Source organism: Nylanderia fulva, unplaced genomic scaffold (genome assembly GCF_048542155.1).
Source record: "Nylanderia fulva isolate GAGA-0341 unplaced genomic scaffold, ASM4854215v1 Scaffold38, whole genome shotgun sequence".
Lineage (NCBI taxonomy): Eukaryota > Metazoa > Arthropoda > Insecta > Hymenoptera > Formicidae > Nylanderia > Nylanderia fulva.
In genome coordinates, this window is record NW_028190455.1 from 954514 (window position 1) to 980891 (window position 26378).

At 33.6% G+C, this 26378-nt stretch overlaps 2 protein-coding genes across 18 annotated transcripts in view; both read right to left on the reverse strand.

The window, feature by feature from the left end:
* LOC146722039 (phosphatidylcholine:ceramide cholinephosphotransferase 2) lies at nucleotides 1-24310 on the reverse strand. Of its 8 annotated transcripts, none has more exons than XM_029302151.2 (6): nucleotides 24225-24310; nucleotides 7713-8095; nucleotides 5009-5219; nucleotides 4644-4918; nucleotides 4387-4562; nucleotides 1-4117 (listed from the first exon to the last, which is right to left on the reverse strand). In XM_029302151.2, exons 1-6 carry the CDS (start codon nucleotides 24308-24310, stop codon nucleotides 3962-3964), a joined length of 1287 nt encoding a protein of 428 aa, XP_029157984.1. In that variant the 3' UTR covers nucleotides 1-3961. The 8 variants fall into 8 exon arrangements, with proteins under 8 accessions (XP_029157984.1, XP_085341760.1, XP_029158041.1 ...); XM_085485634.1 differs by lacking the exon at nucleotides 24225-24310 and adding an exon at nucleotides 23514-23578; XM_029302208.2 differs by lacking the exon at nucleotides 24225-24310 and adding an exon at nucleotides 22513-22652.
* Nucleotides 23559-26378, reverse strand: part of LOC114930381 (mitochondrial ribonuclease P protein 1 homolog) — a 7283-nt gene continuing 4463 nt past the window's right edge. For all 10 annotated transcript variants that reach the window (XM_085485629.1, XM_085485630.1, XM_085485626.1 and 7 more), the window contains exons 4-6: nucleotides 26020-26357; nucleotides 24225-25128; nucleotides 23559-23709 (exon numbers count right to left, since the gene is read on the reverse strand). In XM_085485629.1, the coding sequence (XP_085341755.1) occupies nucleotides 26037-26357 (321 nt within the window). In that variant the 3' untranslated portion in view covers nucleotides 23559-23709; nucleotides 24225-25128; nucleotides 26020-26036. The remainder of the gene's footprint in view (nucleotides 23710-24224; nucleotides 25129-26019; nucleotides 26358-26378) is intronic.

Genomic DNA, 26378 nt, shown 5'->3' on the forward strand with positions numbered 1-26378 from the left:
TAAAGTATACTTAAAACTTTATTACATCAACATATGAAAAACGTAATAAATATTATAAATACACAAGTAGGTATAAAGTAAAGCCGAATACAATCTACTCTTTATTGTAATAATATCAATGTCCTCCTTAACCGTAATCATAGAGTAATCATAAAGAGTTATGTACAGTGTAACGGAAATCAAATTTTGCAGTTTTAATCGATTTCCTTGACAAGTTTGATACACGTGGAATCGGCAACTGTAGTCCACGATTAATCGAAAAATGCTGTAATCTGTCATTGTAACGGTAACAAAATTTTTTTTGATTAGCTTCCACGCAATGATAAAAGCTATTATCTTTTATTTACAACGCATATATCTTTCTTTATGTATATTAATATATGCATATACTTAACTGATCTAATTAGATTATTGTAACAAGTTACAAAAAAATATCTACACGTAAAAATATAGATATATATATATATGTATGTCTATATATATATACATATAAACACGCTGTAATATAATGAACTCTACTATATATACAATATATATACTATATATGTAATATATATGTATATATATGCATATATATCATATATATGTGTATATATAGTTATTTCTTATGTCTTATATACTAAACATCAACGAGAGACCCTTCCGTTAACAGAAGCCTTCCCCTATCATGTGTGCGTTTAAATATATCATTTTTTATAATATACTATATATCCGTATACGTATATACACATATCAATTTTCGAGAATATATCCTTTGGCTCGCACTTTTTCTTTCGTTTTTTTTTTATCCCATTCGACAAATCTAAAATATTATTCTCCTCGTAAACGTTGGGCCAATCTAAGCTCTACACATCGAGGTTTTTTTCGCCGCGCGTGAAACGTAAATTCGCCCCGAAAAACGAGCGATAATTAGCACAATGCGAATATGCATTTCACGCGTGTACATCTATCTATTTACATAGATAAATGCGCAACAACACATATTCATCTGTGTAAAATATATTATATATATATAATATATATCTATAATATTTAAACGTGTATGTTTTTTTTTTCGTATTCGCTTGAAGTATCCATTCGTGATTAACGCGCAATCGTTTCTATTACACGCGTGTGTGCGAGTCGACACCAGTGCATCTATATATGTACATTATATGCACACATTTCAAAAATATATCCTTAAATTATCGGCATTATCTGTTTCGCGTCGGAACTGCTGCTGTTGCTGCACGAATGCTTCAGCTAAAGAGCCTTACCACGAGAGAGAACCACATTGATTTTTTTTTATTAAAATATATGTTCAACAGTTACACGCATCTATGATGTCAATGTTAAGAATAAACATCAGGTGCGGTCGTAAGAGACACGCAAACACTCGAAATTGCGGATCCGCGGTCGAGCTATTATATTATATTAAGACCCCGAGATCACAGGATCTCTTATTCTCTTCCTTTTGTTTCATTTATCATCACAGACGGAAAAGATAAGAGTTAACATTAATATATTCTACCAAATAGTGTTATCGCAATTCCTTTCTCTTATCATTCTTTCACCATTTTACTAATTTTTCGCACAAAATCATCGAACGCGTTCAACCGTAGTCGGGAAGTAATTAAAAGATAATTACGAATTAATTCTGTATATAACTTTAACGCATCTTTTATACTTGTAAAAATATAGACTTGCTTGTAAGCCTCGGCAGAAAAAACCGCGCCGTCAAGAATTTTTATTATTTTTTCCAAAATTATATACAAGGAAAATTTAACGAACAATGATGATGAGTTGCAAGAGTGCGTTCCATGTACTCGATAAAAAATTTAACAATGCGCGAACAGAATAACAGATGTGTTCTTAATTTAAATTATGATTAAACCATTGCTTAGCACATTTAAAATACACGCGCACGCACACAGACGCATACACACGCACGCACATATTTCTTTCATTGGACGCTAGAAAAAACGAACGGCCACACAACTCGTTATCGCTTTGTACCTACGTGTACATTATTAAGTGAGATTCACAACATCTTCGCGCATCTTTCCACTCGTTCAAAAAATTGCAAACATTCTTACACGAAATTATAGTAAACAAATGTCGCTCACTTTCCTCATACAAGAGAAAGAGCGGGGCAAGAGGCGTAAGGAATATCGCGTGGAAACAATGAGAACGCGAGAAGAACGAAGGAAGAGTGAATCGTGTACGAAAGATCGATCGTGTACATCAATGCCTCTGCATGTAAGATTGCCCGATTTCGCACAATTTGCGTGTTACATCACTTCACCGCATATGTATATGTATGTATGTATATATATGTGTGACAACATTCGGTGTATATGCACAAGCGTACGATTTTATTCCGTGAAAACGTGAATGCGGCATGTTCTTCTCTCGGTACTTTCTTCCTTTTATTTATTTTTTTCTTTATATACTTTTTATACTTTTGCATGACATCGATTAAATCCAACTTGAGATGTGTCCTGTTATTCAAGAATTACTATGGAAGATTGCCTAAGAGAAAATGTCATCAGAAGTTTTTATGAATACACCTACCCAAATCCGTGGCACCTATGTTTGAATCGACAATAATTATATACATATGCAGGCATATAAATGTAAATATATAAATATATTATATAAGTTATATAAATATATTATATATATATATATATATATATATATTATATATATATATATATATATATATATATATTTATATATAGTGTATATTTATATATAGTGTATATTGTACATATATATGGCAGGTTCAAATTCCATCCGGTAATATATCACATAATCTAATCTGGACATCCTCAAGAGATATTAATTTAAAAATTGTTGTCAACGCCAATAAGATAATTAATTGCAATAATGGAGATCATGCCACCTCGCAACTCGATATGCTTTTATTTTATTTTGTGCTATATAAACTAACATTTTTACTATTGAACGCTTCTGTTTTGGTCCCACGAAATTGTACAATTGCTTCTAGTACTGGGATACTTTTCTCCGACACGAATAGTACAAAGAAAACAATTTCGAGGATAATCGATAAAAGTGAAACGGTAATGAGAATATGCATACGTCACCCGCGTTGGGTACTTTTGGCAAATTTGTCTGCGAGATCGTTTTTCACTGGAATAATTCGTGCCGCGAATGCAAAATCAAAGCCAACGACGTCTAGATATTGGAAGTCGAGATGTTAGAATGTGGAGAAAGATTCGTATGAAGGAAGAATTTAGATTTCGCCTTCCTGTTTATTTATATACTATATAATGATTCGCTAGATATTACAAATACTTCTTATACAAATATCTCTTACTAGTTTCGAGTTTTTCTACAAACATGTATGTTTGTCCTAGGTTTACTTATTTAACGTATTTTACTTTCGATTTGTTGTGCGGCTATTTGAAAATACAAACGCGCATTTCATTAAATACACGTCAATTTGTGTGTATTAAAGTCTTGAAAATCTTCCTCCATCCGAATCTGATAAGAAACTATTATCATAAACTCGATTCCGTCGTTCTCTATCTACTCTTTATATCGTATATAAATCGTATAAAAATCAAGCGAAAAATAAATTCGGGCCGATTGGACGATGGCTTTACGTGATAGTGATAGTGAGAGTAAGAGTGAAAGTGAGAGTGAATGAATGAGTAAAAAAGAGGGAGAGTATTGTGTCTGAGAGGTCACGATTGGTTTTACAAAGAAGTGAACGACATAAAGCATCACATGCTTCAACAAACGTATGGTCGCTCTTAAGGAACGATCATTTGTCCCATATATATATATATCTTTCTCTAGTCCATATTTTTACCTCAACGTTTTAACAAGCCTAAATGTGTATATGCAGATTGTGTGTGTGTATGTATATATATATGTATGTATGTATATAATATATACAACGAAAGTAACTTTTTTGTTTTTAACAGCCTCTATCATGAAGTCAAGACAAGTATTAACTATCTCGGTTAGGGTGCTTGGCAAGAAACCGTCGAGGCCAGGGTAGAGGCCAATCATATTGTCGTGGCACCGTGCCGCCTACATTCTTCTCGAAATACTTGAAGATATGGAACCACCAGAGCCGGGCCAAAAAGTTGTTTGGTCCATATTGCTGCAAATGTTTCATTGTTCTTATACGCAACAGTAATATCAAAATACAAACACGCGTTTATAAATTATTATATTGCATATGACAAATTAATTAAAATTAAAGTTTATCAATGTTATACAATAAATATTATATTCATATTTATAATATAGTGATATAATCAATATTAATTATTAGATTAATTGCTACTGGAATTGTATCGATTATCAAATCTTGAAAAAAGACACTTTTATCGTAGAGAACTTTCGTGCGGACACCAAAGTAGAACGTACCTTAAGATTTGGGTTGTTGGCCAGCGTGTGATAAATATACCACAAGCGTGTAGTAACATAATACGCTATAAGTACATCCACGGTGTAGTGGCCGTGAGCTACCAAAACCATAATTACCCCGACGAGCACCGCCAAACCCGCTCCCCAATGGATCGGTTGACATCTCTTTGGAGAATCTGAAGTGCGTTATAGTCGTCAATTTTTACCGTCGTGCCTTCGTGTTTTTATCCTTTCTCAACAAAGAGGAAAATACGTACATTCCTTAATGATTAGATAACTGAGCACGAGTACGACCGTGTGTCCGCTGTAAATGTAATCCCCGCAGTAAGTGTGCTTGCCGTTGATAGACAAGCCGAAGCCTGAAATGAGCTGCAGGACCCTCTTCGTCACAAGTAGCGGACTGGTGTTGTTCGCCTTCGGACTGCAGTAGTAAGTCTTACTGGCGATCGGTAGGACCGTCACGTACATCGTGACACTTCTCATCATGTAGAGCAACCCCATCAAGAGAAATACTCGTCTAACTACTATAAATCTGCAGAAATCAATATTTTATTTGTCAGCAAAACCTTAGTCTTTGTTAACATATTCATTCATGCATCTTCTACGTCGCGTTCTTACGTACCTATGCTTATGGAAAATAATAAAAACCATGGCGCAGTTGGACATGATCATGATCAGGACTTCTGAGACATTGAGCGCCCAATCCTGCGCGACAACGTTGTCCAACACTACGTCGGGAAGCGGACCATACGCATTTCTGTCTGGGACACGCTCGTGCACCATCGCGAGGGAAGCCGTCGTCAGTATAAAGTTGACGACCATAAAGAGAAATGCTGAAAGAACAATGACTGATCAGTGTTTTCTGCCTAGATAAAAGTATATAATTATATCATCATCTGAATGAAAATTGCCTCATTTCATCTTTATTCAGATATCAAAGTAAATTATTATTTATATAATATATCAAGTATATAATCATATCATCATCTAGATGAAAATAGCCTCATTTCATCTTTATTTAGATATCAAAGTAAATTATTATTTATCAAAATTTTCCATTATCAAAATTTTGAATTATCTCCACCTTAAATAAAAGATGGGATTGTCTTCAAATTAATTTAATACAAAGTTTAGGAAGTCTACATCGATATAGACATAAAATCATCTGTCAAATTATTTATTTAAAAAATTCTTGTTTTTATTTATAAATGTATTGTATAATTTTTTTCATATCCTAAATTGTTTTATTCAAATAAAAAAAAACGCTTTTATTTATTTTAATTTCATCTTTTATCTGGGTAAATTTGAAACCATCTCATTATCATTTATTTGATTTATATTTATATTTTATTTTATCTTTATTTAAAGAATTTCGAAAGTTATCTCACAATGGATATCTTTTAGCGTGCTTTCTTTCTCTATTTTAATATAAACAAACATGCTACAATATTTTCTTTCGTACGCTACTTTTCTTCCCTTTTCAGCATATCTTTGAGAATAACTGCGGTATTAATTGACTCTGTCATGCAACGACGATCCGTGGTCGTAACAGATTCTCGGTAACGGTACTCGTGAAATCCGTTTTGTGCATTTCGCATGCGTCCAACTGCTCGTTTCGATTAACTCTGATGCAAAAAGAGCCGCCGAGATAAACCCGTGCGGGCTCTCTCGGAAAAGAGGGGATCGATCGATGGGAGGTTCTCGTACGAGATCAACCTGCGCGAGAGTGCCTGGTTATATTATAACTGTGAGCGAATATACCAGGCCATCTAACGACCTCGATCTCGATGAATCCCTCCGTAACGAGCGAACGTCACAGAAAGGCGAACCTGGAGAGGCACTCTGAGATCGCCGGAATTAGCCGGCAAGTCTTAGATAACTCCGCGAGAATTCTCTACTTATTGCTTAAACTACTGACAATGAGAAAAATCCAGTCGCGGTTATACATGTAAAACCATGGAAATCGATAAGCGAATCGACCGCATATAGAGATAATTTGTTTCAGAGAACCGCGCTTTTGTCAAATAAATTAGACCGTATTTCGAGACAGAAACACTCTCTTATAGCGAATTCGATTAGATGCACTAGTATGCACTGACAATGAGTGCATATAACCACACACAAGTTTTCAATGACATAAGTAATTAAAAAAGGAAAATAATCTCGAAAATAATTAATAGTAAGAGCCATTATTATTTTTGTTGATATATGAATAATGATAATAATAGATCTTATTATTAATTATTTTACTTTTTTAATTACTTATGTCATTTTAAAATTGTGTGCTTTATATGCACTCAGTGCGCAGTAGTGCATCCAACCGAATTCGCTATTAATTAGAGACCGAGAGAGAAATACATTCCTATACAGAGAGAATTTTCTCTTAAAATTTAAATCATGGTAATCGGGAGATAATATAATACTGGGAGAATTTTAAGAGTTTCTCTGATTAATATTTTTACCATAATAAAAAATATTAATATCTACCATGATAACATATAAAATATATTCAATTAATTTTACTATGTACATATTAATGTTTTTTTATTGTGGTAAATATATTAATTAGAAAAACTCTTATATAAAATTCTTTTTCAAGGTAAATTCTAAGAGAACATTCTCTCCGTGTATCTAATATCAAAATTGCAATATAAATCACCGAGATTTATATTTACATATTGCACCGCAATTATTTTTCATTAATTAGTTATGTATAAATGTATCTTTCTTTTCCTTGTGTTTAGTAAAATTTCAGTTTTGATTTTTATTAAAATTACATCATAGAGATAAATAGCAAACCATATAAAAAAAGAACTAGAGTTTGATATCATTTTCTAAACAAAGTCAATTGACTTCTCATAAGTAATATAACTTTGTCAAATAATATAAATATTTTTCAAGACTTTTTAAGTCTTCGCTTCATAACTTCTTAAAAGAGATAACGCAAAAACAAATTAATTAATTAGATTTTAAAAAAACCGGTAATTAAAACCGGTATACCTCTTATTAGAAATAATGTGAATTTAATTCGCTTTATCGGTTCAAGTTTCTAAAAAACAGAACTTGCTAAAAAATTTGAAAAAAATTACCTAAACTACGATTATAATGAAAATTCACAGTCTTAATGAAGTTTCATTCGCGTTGATATTATATTGCTAGATTCTTCATATTTTTTTTTTAAATAAAGATACATCTAATTCTTTCCCTTCTTAGAGAAGGGATTGTCATTAAAATAAATAAAATTTTAAAATAAATAAATAAAATAAATAAAAAACAAATAAATAAATAAAATAAATAAATAAAATAAAAAATATAACGCTTCTTACCAAGAAAGGTCTTCCACTTTTCCTTGGGGAAGCGCGGCTCCTCGCGAAGGGGTGCTGGTATGTCGATCTTGACAATACCGCTGCCGGAACCGTTTGGTATACCAGGATGCCTGCCGAGACTCTCGATATCCTTCTCATCCTCATCGTCCTCGTAGTAGTCCGAGCCCGAAGCCACCCCCGAGGACCACTTGTCTTTGCTCTTGGACAGCGGCGCGCCAGGCAACAACGGTTGCCGTTGATAAACGTCGCTGGACTGAGCCATCCCGCTGCTACTTCCATCAACAGCCGCTTCGTCCCTCTCGTGGCCCTCCCCGGCGCCCAACGGTCGATCGAAGCTTCCGTAATCGTTATGCAAACTGGTGGCCTTGGGATCCAATACCATCCTACAGAAAAGACAAGTCGAGCTGTCCTAATCGAAGAACTTGAGATCCGCGCCTTAGATTCTATAAATCATTTCGCCCGAACATTCACGAAGTGCTAGCGAAACGAGAAGCTGATCTTGGCACGTGCTGCTTCATCGCGTGGAAGTAGTATCGAACTGTATATAATATTGCATGCAAATTCGCGGAAGGGAATATCAAGGGAACTGCCTTTGAAACAAGAGTCTCGCTTAGCAATGTTATCCTATTCCGTCGTATATTATCATCCATGTTATTCAATTCTCATTAGTGTAATCTCTTATCAGATCATGAAGAGCGATCGATCGAAAAGTTTTAAAAAAGTTTTATGAAAAATTTTTTTTTTAATTCGCATTTAATATATAGCTCGATTCTTTTCTCGTCGCCCGAGAATCGAAGTTTATTCCTGACATAATCGACTAAACGCTGATCAGGGTCTCCCCGATCGTCGCACCGATACAGCTGATATTACACGTGACACAGTTTCGCAAACGATGCACATTTACCCGAAGAGGCGTCCATCCGCACGCGTCACGCCCCGTAAAGCGCGATATTTTTAAACATTTATCGTCGCATAAAGGGAAAAGGTTATCACGAAGTGAAAAGAGAATTCTAAATCCGATCGAAACCGATTCGGCGATCGTTCATCAGACAGAAGCGAAAGTGAATAAGCGCGATGCGAAATGGCGTGGATATACCTTAACCGGAAACGGATACGATGCGCCGGTATTTTACCGGAAACAAGGTGACAATTAGGCATACATACATATATGTATATATAATATAAAATATATATATATATATTTTTTTTTCCGACCAGAACAATTAGTCACGCTCGGGTAAAAAAAATTTGTATTCTCTTACGTAGCACTTTTTTTATGACAAGCGTCCGTACTTTCTCCAGTGAATAAAAATATATTCGAGCGTGACGCGACGAATTTTTTTATTCTCTTGCGTAGCATATTTTTATGCAGAACCCGTTTCATCTTTTATACACATTTCGGATTTTTTTTGCACCAACGACAGACAAATTCGCGATCCCACAATCGGACACCCTTTAAACGCGACGCTTTTCGCTCGGCGAGCGAATAGCTATTCCACGAGTATCGGGATTATGTGTCCACCTGGGACATGAATGTTTAATCATCAAGGACCGCAGCTAAAGCGATAATAGGTGATTTCATGGGAAAGACGACGGCTGCACCTCCGCCTAGTAATTCTAATGTTAAGCGTTAAGGCTGAACATCGCTCGCGCCCGCGTTTATTGAACGAATTACGGCTCGACGATGCAGAAAAGTGGTAGTTTGCGCTCATTGTAGTTCGTCGAGTGTCGAGAACGCTCGCGTCAAGTGATTCGTGTTACAGTACACAATTGTACAACGGCGACAAACGAGGCATAGAAACGATAAAATATATAATATTTAAAAAAAAGAAATCTTCAAAAAAATAAATACGATGCCATAACGCGATCCCCTTAACTATACGTTCCAAATTATACTGCAATCGGGAAAAGAATAACTCCTCTCGTGCAAAAATAAATAGGAAACAGAATATAATTTAATTCATAATTTATAATAAAATATATAATTTATAAAAAATGTAAAATCAGAAAGATTCTATTCTACTTTTTCAGAAAGAATTATCTCCTTAATTTTTTATTATAACACAATTTCGAAGTTCATATATACATATACCTATGTGTAGTCTTTTGGGGAAAAAAACATTTTCTCTCATATCTGCAGTATCTTAAAAGAAATTTTAATTTGCATCTCGATTATAGAAATATGTATATAAAATTTTAAAACCGTAAAAGACGATATTTACCGAAAAAAGATCGACTCCAAATTGATCGAGAAATCCGCTATTAACAGGATAAACGCGGCAGAAATGGGACACCCAACAACACGATCCTCTTTATGACTCGGCGTAAAAGGTGTGAGTTTCTAGGACGAGTCTCAGCGCGGAAAGACCTTTTGTCGGGAAACGAATTCCCAAAGCGGATATTGCTTTTATAAGGTCAAAAGGCGGATTCGTCGGAATCTGCTCCTCAACCAATGCCGATAAGCCGCAATGACTTTTTTTTTGTCTCGATAACGACCCTTTTAACCCTTCTCAATAACAGGATCTCGTGGGCGACAATTCTCGAATGAAAAAGAAAATCGATGCTCTTGAAATTGCGATGATTATTCGGATTCCGCCATTATAATGTCGTTCAATTTTCGCATCGCGAATCGTGACTTTTACGAATTAAGAGCGAGAAGAAACGGCACGAGAGATGACGTTCGCGCAGGAACTGCTCGTCAAAAAGAGCAGTCGAATGATTAACCCTTGTTTACGTGTGTAATAAAGGGCTCCCTTGAATAGGCTTTTAGGGAGAAGAATACAGTACCGAAAATAATACCGGGAACTCTGATTGCGTCAATTGATCCTGATTAAAAATCCTTCGTCCACGAAAGATTTTACATCTTAGAAATTGGAGGAATTTCGTGTCGTGACTCTATACATATATGATTTTTCACCGAAAATTAGAAACCGCATCGCAGGCACCTTTAGCCTTCATTTTCCAGTAAATTTAATTCCGACACTTCTTCATTCATGCAATCGCATAATATATTTAAAAAGGCCAGTGAATATGTAGGGGTGCTTAGAACGCGACTACAGTTCATTTGCATAACAATGCGAGTTGTTGTGGGGATAATGCTACGCAGAACAATCTACAAGTTCCACTTTACAACATTCGTATGTGTGGGTGTAGGTATGTGTGTGCATGTGTGTGTGTCGCCCCTGTTTTATTCTAATAATTCATAGTGCTCATTAGCACCATATTTCATCATACATATACCTGCAACCGAGAACTTGCGCCAAGTTTCTGCATGAGAAAGTCGAAAGTTGGATGCACGAAAGTTATAATCGTCATCGGCAAAATATACCGCCTGGAAACAATATCGGTTTCTCGATTTCAAATCCTTCGAAAAATTTCTCAAACACTTGGAAAGAAGACTCAAATAATTCGATCGTTCCATTTTCCTTCGGTCATTAAATTCCGATTTACGCTTTAATTGTATATTATTCGATATTGTACATATATAGAAAACTTAATACCGGCTCTTAAAGGCGGATTATTTACTTATTCATTTAGACATACACACAGACATTCGTTTCTTTATAAGACCTCTACATGCCGCTCTAATATATGTAATATGTAAAAAGACTCAATAGAGAATACTTTCCCAGCAGGTGGACGTATTCGCACAACTATACATATAATATTCGAGAAACGTGTACGATGCTGTCTAAATCCATTAACGCGGAAGTCTACGGCGCAAAAAGTTTTGCGACAGTCAGGCAGTTATCATAACTATTACGCGATAGTCGCAATGTCAAAGTGCAATACGTCATATTCACAATAATTTGCGCCCGCAATTTATATTGCGGGACGATAAACGAGTCTTTCCGACGTAAAACGCGCGCGGCCCTGTCAATATAAATGTCATCCAGATCGAGATTTATATAGGCAATTCTATATTTGAACGATTACGCGAGAGCTCCATTTATCTCGGAAGACCTTCGCGGAAAAATTCCACGAAAGAATTCGCATATTACTTATTAATGGTCATTAGAGGTAATATAAATTGCCGATTAAAGCATAATTGAGGTGTATTGATAACAGGTCGAGGACGCGGTTCAATAATACTTTTGCTTCGCAAATAAATAAATAAAAGTCACTTGTGCGCATAAAAGAAATTATTTCAAAGGCGGCGCACGAGAGCGCGAAAAAAAATGGAAGGAAATAATTTACAAACATAATAATTAGTTTTATGCAAAGGAAAATTCTCTTACCTTATCTACTGAAAAATTAAAAGATAACGTGTGTAATTGTAGAATCCTGACCTTCAAACTTAATCGATCACATTGTATACGATGTGTTTGCGAATAACGCAAGGTAAAAATACACCGATTGATCAAGGAACGAAATGTGATTTGATTTATAGGCCAATAAATTAATAATATGCGAAATGCGACGTCCATTAATTTAACGAGACAAAAGAAATGTGATTTACGATCCGAAAATCGAATACGTTGTCTCGCGACAATCAATCATTCGGCACTCGCGATTTACATAATTACGACTGTCATAACCATGTGTTTGCTTTCGATCTAGGTGCACTTATCTTCGCGATAAAGCAATCACGCAGACGCGGTCTACGATATAGCTAAAAAAATCTAGCTACGACAATAATATAAATACATATATCGCGCGCGCTATTAATTCAACAATGCTCTTAAATTAAATTAAACTACCTCAAATTACTATCCCATCGCGGGTCGCCGACTACGTAATACATAGATATAATTGCACGGAACTGTGCGATCTTTTCGTTGCGTAAAATGGAAAATTGCAAGTTTGCTGATTGCAAGTTCTCGAGAGGTTTCTAGAAAATATAACTGAAAAAATTCTTTTTCGCAAACTTTGCCGCGCACAGCAGCAGCTGAACATTTACATAAGAAAAGTTGACTTGTTTACATAAGAAACACGTCGAAACTGATTTGACGTTGGATTATATTGTTGCGCGCGAAATGACTTTATCGATGAAACCTAACACTAACTAAATCGGCTTACATAATGCATCACCACATTCTATTCGCTTCACAAGATAGTATTATCTCTATATTTCTAAATATGAAATTATGCATGATTTCTCTGGTGAAAGACCTCCTTATTTAAAACCGCGCGAGAGAAATATATAAGTAAAATATATATATATCAGAGAGATTCTTACTCGCTTCTTAAATTCTTATCGAATTTTATATCCCGATTATTCCCCTTTAAAAATTTTCCCACACCGTGGAATTAATCAAGAGAAATTTTCTGAATGTGAGAAAATCGCGAGGATATCGTTCGACTTATTTTTAATCCTCCCGATATAATTGTTCATTGTTTTGACGTAGTAGGGTCACGGAAACTCGGCGCGGAATCGATCGGAGTTCAATCACCGCTGTTAAGAGAGACGGTTTAACGAGCCGATATCAGAAAACTCATTAATAAGACATTCTTACAATCTTACTCTTACATACGTCAGGTCTCTGACTCACACTGAATAATTTATCATAAAATTTCTTACAAAGAAATCGCTATAAAAAATATCAATTACTAATACGCATTCCGCGAAAAAATATCGAACGATTTTCGGTAAACTGACACTCGTGAGAGGTGTCGACTGAGTAAGACTTTTTTTTAACTTGTGATTGTATATAAAAAAAAAACGCGAAATTGGCGTGTTACGGATACGTGTCAGGGATGCTACTCTGATATTATCGCGGAAAATAAATAGTTTCAAACGTGTGTTTAACGAAAAATAAATATTTTCCTCGTATTTTGTGTCTTCGTTATTAGACGTTATTTTCCCGTAAAATAATAGACTTAACCAGACAAGTTTTATGAGATAAAGAGTTATCTGACTGCATTTCAATGTATGTAATAAACAGCTGATTACGTCACGTGGTAAAATCACGAGAAACTAATTACTTCTATTTTTACGTTTAAACGTTCAACATCTCTTTAGAATTTCATCTTTATATTATATATATATATATATAAATTATATATAAATTATTAATAACTTCAATTAATTAATCATAAAATAATTTAATTCATAATTTAAAAAAAAGATACGAGATATAGGTCATTTTGACCGTGTTTTTTCGTTCTTTAAAATAAGTGTCACGCATATAATTATACGATTTTTTTACTCTTACTCTTTTTATTATACTTTATCACGCGCGGTTTGCTTTTTATGACTTATTGTACTTTCAGCACGAGAATTTCTGCATCGCGAAACCGATGCAATTACATCACGAATGAACTGCCTAACCCGCGTGACTCATTTCCTCTTTCCTCGTAACTGATTCACTACGATGAAGCCGGCTATCGGAGCTACTAATTGGCTTCCGATCGTAAAAATAAATGACTGAGGTGTCGCGTAGCGGCGCCAAAGTAAGATACTTATAGTAAATAAATTTTTTATGTCACGTCGAAGGACGAAGGAAATGAAGCACAAGCTTATGAGAATATTGTATACACCTATACGTCATGTCAAAGAATGCGACTATACTGCTTAGGATAAATGCCTATAACATGAGTTTGACTCATCGGAAGCTGCATTGAAGAAATTCTTACAATTAATGATTCTACAATGTGGCTAGAAAAAATAGAACAATTTAACTAATAAACGACTAAAAATCGAAACTAATAATTAAAGTTTTGTGAAACTCTTGTGAGACTCTTTGAATAAAAAATACCGTGTAATAATACAATTACAGAAGTTTGTTATTTTGAATCTAGAAAATGACACAGTGGAGCGACTATAGATTTAATAGTGAATCATCGTATAATTTTGGAGTCGATATACATATATAAACGTTCTAGCTGTAGCGTTCACACAATAAGCACTGCTTGTATATGTATACATATATATGTATATATATACACATATATACATATATGCGCGGATAATTATATTCGACAAGAGCTGCCGCAAAATTCGTAAAGTCAGAAAGAAAAATTCACAATATATACGGCTTCCATCGGTTTGCTTGCTTTGCCGAGCGGATATTTATGCGGCTTCCAAGTTTAAGTTCCCTCTCGCTGGCGAATAACTGTGCACGTTGTAGATTTAATCAATTTATATCGTGTGTGTATATATATACATATAAATATAAATCACGCACATTTGTCGAATATATCTGTATTATCGCGTATTTCATAAAGAACGATCTGGCATTACACGTGAATATAAAGCGTGCGTTATAGATATGTACGCGATCGGCATGTGTTGTCAATAATCAAGTTGATAGCGAATGATATGCCACGTGGAATATTCTATTACCGCGAAAGAATTGATGACGAATCTTGATGTAACGATCGGGGAAATGTGTCATGAGAATAAAGGTCAAATTGCTCCGATATGTAAATCCATTAACTAACCGTACAACTGTCTTTAATTAAGGTTAACGATATTGAAATCAAATAATTATCGTCGATGTGTGTTACAAGGATATAGGATCAATGATAAATGATAAATGATTCAGTTTTATTATTCAAACTATTCCTCTCTCTCTTTCTCTCATTCGGAATATTTCTAATTCTAATTAAAAACTTGTCAAGAAAAGACTGATATATAAAATCGATTCGTTAAAGAAAGTTCGTATATAGTTCGTAGCCGAAAGAAAATCGAATATCTCTGGTTTACAAACCGTGCCTTATATATTGGCTTATTTTATGATCCGCTGTTTCGACAGTCTAAATATCGAGAGACCGTAATCAAACCCCGAGAATAATAAATATGACATTTGAAGCTTGCGTATTCTATCAGTCAGCCTAAATAATAACTTTCACTGAGATTTTTGATAAAATATATATATAATAGATAAAGAATATCGGGTGGTAAAATATGTTAAAATTGAAATAAATCTTTGTTTTACGATTTTTCTTTTTTACGATTAATTATAATTATCGGTTTCACACATACACACATATTTAATTACCTTTGATGCAGAAATATACGATCGCAAATTATATTGACGAAAAATTGGAAATAGATACATTTTGATTCGTTTGATTAACCCAATTTTAAAAAATCTTCGTGATTTTGTATGCTAATCCAAGGATTTTTTCTCCGAACAAGTATATCAATGAAAAACACTAATGATACGATAATTATCTCCTCGCTATTAACAATGCAAATTCATTACAAAAAGTTGACCTTTTCTGTGATTAATTTTGCCGCGCGCGTAAACATATAAATCATCGTCGCGTTATATAAGTATTCCTATGTTATTAAGAAACGTCACCTGGAGAAAAATCCGCGCGATATCCGAAGAAGAAGATGCGGAGAATTGATTTAGCCGGACATATCCGTCGCGAATAACTGGTAACGACAGGAACGCTCGGTATCGACTGTTCTTACTCACACGTCGAGAAAAAAAATCGTTTGCAGAGGCTTCATGCTGCCGCGCCACATAATTACTACGGAATGGAAAACCGTGCGAATAAAACCGAGAGAAACACAGAGACGTAGAGGGAGACGGACTACCAGAGAGAGGGAAACGACGGTAACCGTGGATCGTACAGGGGAAGGGAGGCACGAGAGCAGGGAATCCGAGGGCAGGGCCACACAATCGAAATGAAAGGAGCCGAAGGTCAAAATAGTTACGAATAAATAGTAAATAAAGTTTTTATAAGAGAGAATTTGTCAATGCAATAATATTAAAAAAACTCCGGGAGAAGAAAACCGCACGGCATGTAAGGACACGTAAAGCGTCGTAAAAATGTCAACCGCGCAGTAAATACCAGAAAAGGATATATACTCTCTTAAATAGAGTCGATGTATGATAAACAGTGGTTTCAGTTACAAGTATAACACTGCGAGAGACCCCACTGAAAAAAATCAGTTGGCTGGCTATGGCTGTTTCAGTCAGCGATATATTTAGATTTGTCTTATATTTTAATTTTATATGTAAAATAAATTCATAGCAATATTATTTTTGAGCAAGAATTTTGTTCACTTTTTGTGGAATTTTTTTTTAATTTGCCAGATTTTAGAAGTAAAATTTAATTCTGAATTTTAATACTAATTATAGAAATCTTACTGTTATAACCACAGTGTAAGAGAAGCAAAGTGAATGTTTTCTGAAGCTATGTAAAAAAACCTCATCGATCTTCGATGAAATCTTGTCACTGTATAAGTATAATTAATGACATTTTCACCGATTCCATTTAAGAGAATAAAATCGATATATAAGAAAAGAGAAGGATATATAAGAACATGTGTATAAGAAAGGATTTATAAAAACATATGTATAAAAGAAGGATACATATTTAGAACGTATGTATAACAGAATATTTTAGCATAAAAAATAAAGGACATATGTGAGGAGAGAAACAGACCTGGGAAAATACGAGTTGAATAATTAAACATATTTGTGTGAGAAAGAAAGATCGTGGTGTCGAGAAATATATATACAAAAGAAATATCGTATTGTTATAGAACGTACGTGACATGACGAAAGGAATCATTCTGTTCGAAATCGAGAGTGAAAAGAAAGGTCAAATTGGTTGAAGGCCTTATACGAGTGGCCGCTGTTCCAAAAATAAACGTTAGAGAGTTCGGCAATTGCGTGCACAATCATTCGCATTAATTCACGGCGATAAGGCGAAAAATTCCCTCCCTTCCCTAATAATTACATAGCTACATTTATCGAACGAAACGCGAATCGGGGGGAAAAATATGCCTTCGTTCATCGCAAACAAAGAAACTCGATATTCTGTAATAATAATAGTACATCATTGATTTCGCGATCCTCAAATTAAAAAAAGTAGATAGGATAATATATGCAAAAAAAAAAAAATATATATATATATATGTATAATTAAAAATACCGACACACAAGATCAAACATAATAGAGACTATTAAAAAAAGAGATTTCAGGATTTGGAAGAATTAATCTTTTTTTTTTGCTAGAGATAAAAGTGATTTTTGTTTGCCAAAGGATTAAAAGCAGTTATGAGATTTTCTGACTCTTCTAATCATTTTACACACAAGTATTGAGATAATATTATCTAAAAATCTAAAGAATGTAAATAATTTATGATATTTCTAAAATAGATATATATTATATACTCGAGATATTTTTCTCTAATCTGACGATATATGTATATATCCTATATAAGATATGAGATATGATAAAAAAGATAAATATATTCTCCACAATACATATTCTTCGAAGAAAAATTTCGTAAAACATTTCAATATAATCTAACGACATACATATATGTCGTCAGATTATATTTAAATGTTTTACGAAATTTTTCTTCGAAGAATATGTATTGTTTTGGAGAATATATTTATCTTTTTTATCAATCTCATATTTTATATAGGATATATACATATATCGTCAGATTAGAGAAAAATATCTCGAATATATAATATATATCTATTTTAGAAATATCATAAATTATTTACATTCTTTAGATTTTTAGATAATTTTATCTCAATACTTGGGTGTAAAATGATTAGAAGAGTCAGAAAATCTCATAACTGCTTTTATATACATATTCTTCGAAGAAAAATTTCGTAAAACATTTAAATATAATCTGACGACATATATGTATGTCGTTAGATTATATTGAAATGTTTTACGAAATTTTTCTTCGAAGAATATGTATTGTCTTGGAGAATATTTATCTTTTTTATCATATCTTATATAATACTGTAAGAGACATGATAAAAAAAATTAATATTCTTCAATACATATTCTTCGACGAAAAATTTCATAAAACAGATTTAAATAATCTTATTTTAACTCATACAAAGATATAATTTTATGCAAAAAAAATATATATATAAGCATTACTATTTATATTATTAAATCACTTTTATCTCTGGCAAAATTAATTTTACTTTTCTGTGTTGTTACACATTTTTTTCATAAGTGCTATCCATCCTCTGAGCCTTGAACGCTTTTTAACGCTCTATATAAACGTATGAAGAAGCGAAGAAAATGTTCTAAATATGGTTTTTAAGAGATCTAAATGCGCGAGAACGCGCACCGCAAAGGCACAGTTATTTACATTACACGTTCACGGTTTTCCCTCTCGTGCACGTGCACTTGGCGAGTGCGCGCGCACTTGATTACACAGGTGGTTCGCGGCGACGATCTAGCGTTATCTGACTGGCTGAGCGAGCGGATCCTTTAGAAGGGCGCGCGATCGATCGCGAAGGGTGCCCCGTGCGTGCCTCGATCACGGTCACACCTTCAAAAGGTGGAAAGGACCCTCGCGATAAAATTCGACGTTGACTAAAGTCTACAAAAATATGCTATCTAATATAGATCGCGAGGTGTGTTCGCGCGAAGAACATAAATTAAAGCGAATATTCGTGACAACTGGCTATATTTGCGAGAGTCGTCGATATTTCGTGAGCGATTATTATTCTTTTATATTTTTCGGAGTTACTAACCAAAGAGAGAGAGAGAGAGAGAGAGAGAGAGAAAATGCCTTTCAGAAGTTAAATTAATCGATAAATAATTCTCCAAAAAAATATAAAATAAAAAAATGAGTTGCAATTTTTTAATTTCGAAAGACCGAACGTTTAGATTAGATGAGAAAAATTATTTCGCGAATAAATTGACGTAGAAATATAAAAAATATGTGGTTTTCACATGAATAATATATAAAGCCAGACTGCTTTCCATAAGAATAGTCGTACGATTGTCGCGACGAGCGAGACTCAATTAACGGAAGGAGAGACTAATCGCACCGAACATTCAGACCGGGACGGAATTATCGTTATCGTCTTCTCGCTGGACACTGAATGCGCACCGAAACATTGTGAATACAACGAATAATTTGTATTTTAAAATTTTACGTTGAAAATCGTGCTTATATAAAAAGATCTAGATTATCAAATTAATTTTTTACACTCTGTATGCATATAATATTTCTATGTATATACATTCTTTTATAATATTAACAACTTTTTTGTAAATTATAATATTTATAATACTGAATACTGAAAATTTTTGAAAAAATTCTTCTCGATTATTGTTGGCTGAGATCTAAATATAGTTTAAAGATTTAAAAGATCATTATTTCGGAGAGCATTTTCGTTGCGACATTCGCATTTATAACAGACCAGCTGCAGGAGATGAATGTCTAATACTCTGATGACCAGGTGTTTACGCGGACATCTCTAACTACAGCTGCATCAACGGGTCATGCAAGCATGCGATAATAGCAACATATAAGGTCGATAAATACATTTTTTTCATGCTACCTATTATGATCACGCAAAACATAGCTTTATTGTCAGTGATAAATCTAGATATGTATATTCAACAAATATTCGCTAAAGTGGTATGATATAAGCAATAATACAGTATATGCTGGAGAAGAGATAATGAATAATATTATCGCGATAGCGCTTGAATATTGCAATATATACAACTATGAAAATCATCACGTAAAGTGCGACAAACCATGTATATATATCAAATAGAACGTGACTCTGCAAGACTATTGTGAAATTGTTTGTGCCAGAAAATTCTAAATAATATTTAAAAAAACTTTTTTTAGATACACTCGTCATAATAAGCAATATATGTATATAGATTAATGCTCTCTTACTTTTACGAAGATAATTTTTGTTTTTTATATTAATAAAGCGGCTTTTTGTAAATTTCTAAAAATTTTGCCGTTGTAAACTATATATTCTATCTATTTGTATTGAACGATCCGTTTTAAATATGTCGAATAGCCATAAGTAAATTCGTTGTTTGCAACAAAATTAACGTACGCCTTGTTAATCACGATTATAAACGTAAACCGTGACATGTGACGATAACGATACGATACCGGTTATCGAAACCATATTCGATAACATTAAAAGACGAATATATACTTGAAAAATTATGCGCGATTTAATTGTATTAGTGAGATAAGAGCTCTTATCATGATAAAACGCTATGGTTAATTCGTTAATTGCAATCTTTTCGAACATAACGCGAAAATATTATACTTGTACGTAACAAAATTTTTTAAGTTTCTCAAATGTACTTAATATTTTGATATTATTGTACTCTATAGTAGATAATTTTCTATTTCGTTCAATAAAAAATTAATAACACAATTCAACAAAAAAAATTAACTATTTTTCGTAATTTTTTTAACGCTAAATATTATTCTGGTTTCCATCGCGTTACAACTTTGAAAACTTTGTGGAATCATATTTAACGTAAAAAAAGTTATTTTTACTGAATTGCGTAATAATATTGATATCTCTCAATATGCATATATGTGTATGCATATATAATGTAATATGATAGACACATAAGTCATTTTGTCGTTTCCGAGAGTGAAACTGGATTTTAAAAAATGCTGAAAAGAAAAGGGAATTTAAACGTAATGGATTCCACGATTCTAGATGCAAAATATTAATACGCCGCGTCGATATTATAAACATGTGATATCGTTAACATAATGCACAGTCACGAAAAAAAAAGAAAATAAGATCACAGTGCAATGTCCATCTTGCATTTGCGAAATGGCACATATGTACTTCATATAAGCGTTCTCATTCTCTTGCGCGAAACGCACAAATCTAGATATATAAATAACTTTCCTATGCGCGTGACAATGCGATATACTTCGCGTCGAGAGGTCCTGAAGCATCAAAGATAAGAAAATATTAAAAAATATTAATGATGTCAACATGTTGAGCAGTAGTTCTAATGTTTTATTTTTAATGATATTCCTAATATAGATTTTTATTAAAATTAAGACTGAAATAAACTAATTAATTTTCTGATTTAAGATCAAATATTTTTTTATTTATTTTAATCGAAATAATTTCATTTTTATAATTTATACAAAACTTACATTATAATCTTTTTTATTATGAAAACTTCTCTATTTAGATATTAAAAAATTTATTTTAATTTTTTATTTAAAAATAAATATATAGCATCTATCATAAATAAATAAGTAAATTGCAAATGTGAGCATATGAAAAGAAAACAGATAAATACACTGCGTGATCAAAGAAGAGAATGACTTATACGTAAGATAAGTTTTAATACCCAGAATCATGTATCCAAAACTTAAACATAAACCCGACGTGTCACATGACACAGCGTATATTGATAAAAGAAATAATATATGGTATCTGTAAATTAGGTCTCGCCATACCTTGTTAAAGCACTGGGCAATTCGACCTTGACAGGTAGTCTTAACTTATGCATTTTTTACTTTATACGTACACGCACTACTATGTCATTTACAGTACTGTCCTCTCTTTCTCCGCTTCTCTCTCTTTCTTTTTTTTTATCTTTCTCCTATCTGTTTCGTGACCAGATGCGTGCACACACATACATACTTACACGTGCATAAAGAAGAAAGCACGCGTTTATAAACGGGGCTATGTGCGAAATGTAACGGGAAACATAACCAACAAAATGCGCATTCGAATACGTGCGCTTTCTTAAAAGAGTGAGAGAGAAAGAAGGAGAGAGTGAAGAGACTAAAGAGAGAAATAGACAGAAGAAAGAGAGCAATCGCGCGCGGAGCGTGATTTTTTTTCAGAGAAAGAGAGAGAAAGAGAGAGAAACGGGTGAGAGCCACAACACTAATCAAAACGAACACACGAACGAAACTAACCAACTATATAACGGAGGAGCGGGGGAGAGGGTTGGCAGTTCTAGTGAATGATTTTACATGGACACTGGACGGCAAACGACTCCTCTTCGGGCTCGCGTTCGTCGGGCACTCGGGACTAAACTCGCGAGACAAATTCATCGGTCACACGCGACGGCGAATGTACATATAAATACACACACGCATACACACGTAAATAAACGAACGCTCCGCTTAGTTCAGTTCCGTGACGATCACTCGGACGACGCCACCGGCGGCGATCCGTACACACTCACACGTCCGGACCGCCGTCGCACGCACTGACGACTGGTACGGCGTACCAGCTCGCGTACGTTCCCCCCACTCTCCCACCCTCGACTACGCATGCGCGTGAGACGTCTCAAAAGAGACGACACGAGCGCCACTAGTGGCGGCCACGAGAATTACCGCCCGACACTTGCCCGCGAAAATTCGAATTTATCGTCGCGCCAATCGTTCGAAAATGATTATAAATTATTTAAAATTCAGAAAACATAAATTAAAATTTCAAGATTATTAATGATACAAATAATTATATGATTCAAAAGTGTATTATTTAATTTTTGTTATTTATTTTATTTGTTTTTAACGTTTAAATAATTAATTAATTAATCAAATAAACGTAGATTATTTATTCTAGGATGAAATTTTAGTAACTTTTATATTGAAAGTATAATATTAAAAATGTATACATTAAAAAAATATATTTGTTTAAATATAAATTAAAATAAACTTTTAAGTATATAAGTTTTTATAATAAAAGTTATAAATAAACAATGTAAGTTTTGTATAAATTAAAAAAAGTAAACTATTTTGATTAAAATAGATAAAAAAAATATTTGATCTTAAATTACAAAATTAAAGTTTATTTCAATCCTAATTTTAAATGGAATCTATAAAAAATAAATGTATCATTAAAAATAAAACATTAGAAATGCTAGTCAATATGTTGACACCATTAATTCATATTTTTTTAATATTTTTCACAATACTAAAGAATCAATTAAAGACCGACAAATTGATTATCTCGCTTTTTTAGCAGACAAAAATGAAAAGGATAAAAATAATTAATTTACTAATTGTTAACATTTTTATGTCTCGTTACAGACAGTAAGAGACATTCGCGATATTATGAAGCACGAAAGTGCCTAATGAAAAAAATATATTATACATACTGAATAAGAGATGAACACGATGGAAAATGGTGGTACTTTATGGAATATTAGCGATGAAAATATTGCTTTATTCAAAGCGGATGAGGTACATTATCGATGCTGCTTAATACTGCTCGGAAATCACTTCGAAGCACAAATGCGGCCGCATGATATATGATCCATTCTTCGTGCGATTATCGGATAATGCGTAATGTAACTGTAATAATAAAATAATGCATAACATGATATATAACTGACAATAAGTTTTGCGATCTCAGATTTACAAATGAGAACAATAAGCAAGAAATAAAAAAACGTTGCGCTACAAAGTTTGCAATTGTTAAGCTTGCACTTGTGCAAATGTGTAAATGTTGCTATTAAATTTGCTATCTAAATCATTGTTTTTCTCCTTTTCATCGTGTGAACCTAAATTAATCTGTAAGAGTTTAATTAGATGAACTGACAATTTAGAGTTTTCACACGTGAAAAAATAAACATCTAATAAAATCAAATAATTTACCGAAATAAATTTAACTAATGGTAGAATGTCCTATATTAATAAACGACAGAAGAACAATTTCGGTCTTTCTGACATTAATGACATATTCATTTAATTACTGGTGTCGTTTGCACAATTAAAAATTGCTAATGCAAAGCGATGCTATATTAAAGAGCAGAAAGGAAGTATATGTATATGGAAAAGTACTTGTGGAAAAACAGATGATCGCTTACCTAAGCAACGCTTTCCTCCAGCAATAATCCGTCTCGATAACCAGCAGCTGCAATTTCATCATATATGTAGAGGTAGCCCAAGGCATAAAAACAAATATCCAATGTAAATTATAAAAGCTTCTCTCCCCGGCGAAAATCCACCTCCACCTCCTAACACTTTCCTCCTCGCAGATGGAAGCGCAATTCTATATGTTATTCAGGTCGCGATTAGTCGCGCGCGACCCAATTATCCTGGATTTGTATTATCGATCAATTCGAATAGAACACACTGAACAGATCGGAGCGCAGACGCTCTTCTCTCTCTCTCTCTTTTTCTCTTCTTGCTACTGAGAGGAAGGAAAAAAAGAAATGCGATACTAGAATGAATAAATCCCTCTGGGAAATTCACGGGATGAATCACACTAACAGCTCCTAAATGGATGCGTTACGGTGGTGGCCGTTTGTCCGCAGGGAAGGGAAGCGCGCGAGTGACGGAATCTCTTCAGTTGTGAGGGCGATATTTTCCGATCTTCGTAGCTTCTTCTCGCCGTTGCATTTCTCTCGTTGCTGCCGCTCTCTCACACCGAAACGCGGACGGTGACGAAAAAAAATAAAAGAAACGACGACGGAGCCTGCCTGTCTGGCTGCTTGCTTGCCCGCCCCGTGGCTGGCATCCGTGTTTCTTCGGATGCATCGCGTGACAGGAGGGCGCACGCGCCACCTCATGGATTCGCCACCCTCTGTCACGGACGAGCCTTACAAACCGGCTGGCCAGCTACGTTGGCTGACAATGACGTCACGCAATACGATTCATTCACGAATGTTTGACGGCCGCGCATAACTGACCCTGAAGACATTTGAGGTGCGCAGAAAGAAAACCTCTTCTTCAAAGTTGAATCATTCGTTTTCTCCGAGGATAAAGTACCTAAATGAAAGGAAAATCAAAGATTAGGAATTATCGTATTTCTTCGCCTACGCGAATAAGAATTATAAATATATAATATAATTATAAATGCATAAACTAGAGATTATATATATAATAATTAAATTCAGGTCAATTCAAATATATAGCGCTCACTAAAATTGATGGAAAGAGAAGAGATATCATTATGTATGTGAAAAATTCATATATTAGAACTAAAATAAAACTTCTGATATTATTTTCTGTATTCAAACTAATATTTGTTAAAATATTCAGCAAATGATATATATGTTAAAGACAATATTCTCGTACAGAGAAAATATAAATTAAAAAAACATTTGGAAAGTCGAAAGTATCCATGCATTAAAAATTATATTATTTAAGAAAGTTCAGTACATTTTATTCACTTAATTCAAAATTTTGATTCCATTGAATTTAATATAGCTCATATATTTAATATTCTGTATCTTTATAAAACATTAGAGAAGAAAAAAATATGACGAGTGACATTTTAGTTGCAAAGGCAAATATCACATAGTAGCATTATAAAAAGTCTATCTGCCCTCCTTCCGAAAGAATATTAGAATGAATAGTCGTTTTTTTTCATACACGAGATTAGAAGCATAAAATTCAAAAGATTATATATTACACTTTAAATATTAAATTTATAAAATTTATAAATAGGAAATTGTTTCTGTAAATTTTATTAATTTGAAAAAAATAATTTGAAATAAAATTATAAATGCAATTAAAAATGGATACGTGTATGTAAAAGTTTTGTAACAATATAATAATTTAGAATCATCCCCCCTCCCTATTAATTTATTATACATTTATATATTGTATCAATATACATTGCATACATATTCACATATATACAATCGCAAAAGTTACCTTTTATGATGTTATAATCAACTCTGTTTTTTATTCTTAAATGCAAAATTTAATGGATCAATTTTTTTCGTGGGCGATGCTTGACTTTTCATCTTTTTCGAGTATAAATTTCTATTATAGTTTATATCTCTGATATCTTTTAATTTTCGGTTTGGCACATGCTGGAATGCTTTGTCCCAATCTCCTGTGCATTTTATATCCAATAATATATTTATCATCTGATTAAGTGCAAGATATTTAGAACCAGAAGACCATTCGAGATATTTTTCTAATGGCAATTTTCCCGTGCGAATTCCATCCCTCTTGGCTTTTGCCAAGGATATAGGTGCTGGTTTACCCTAGAAAATTGATAAGAAATT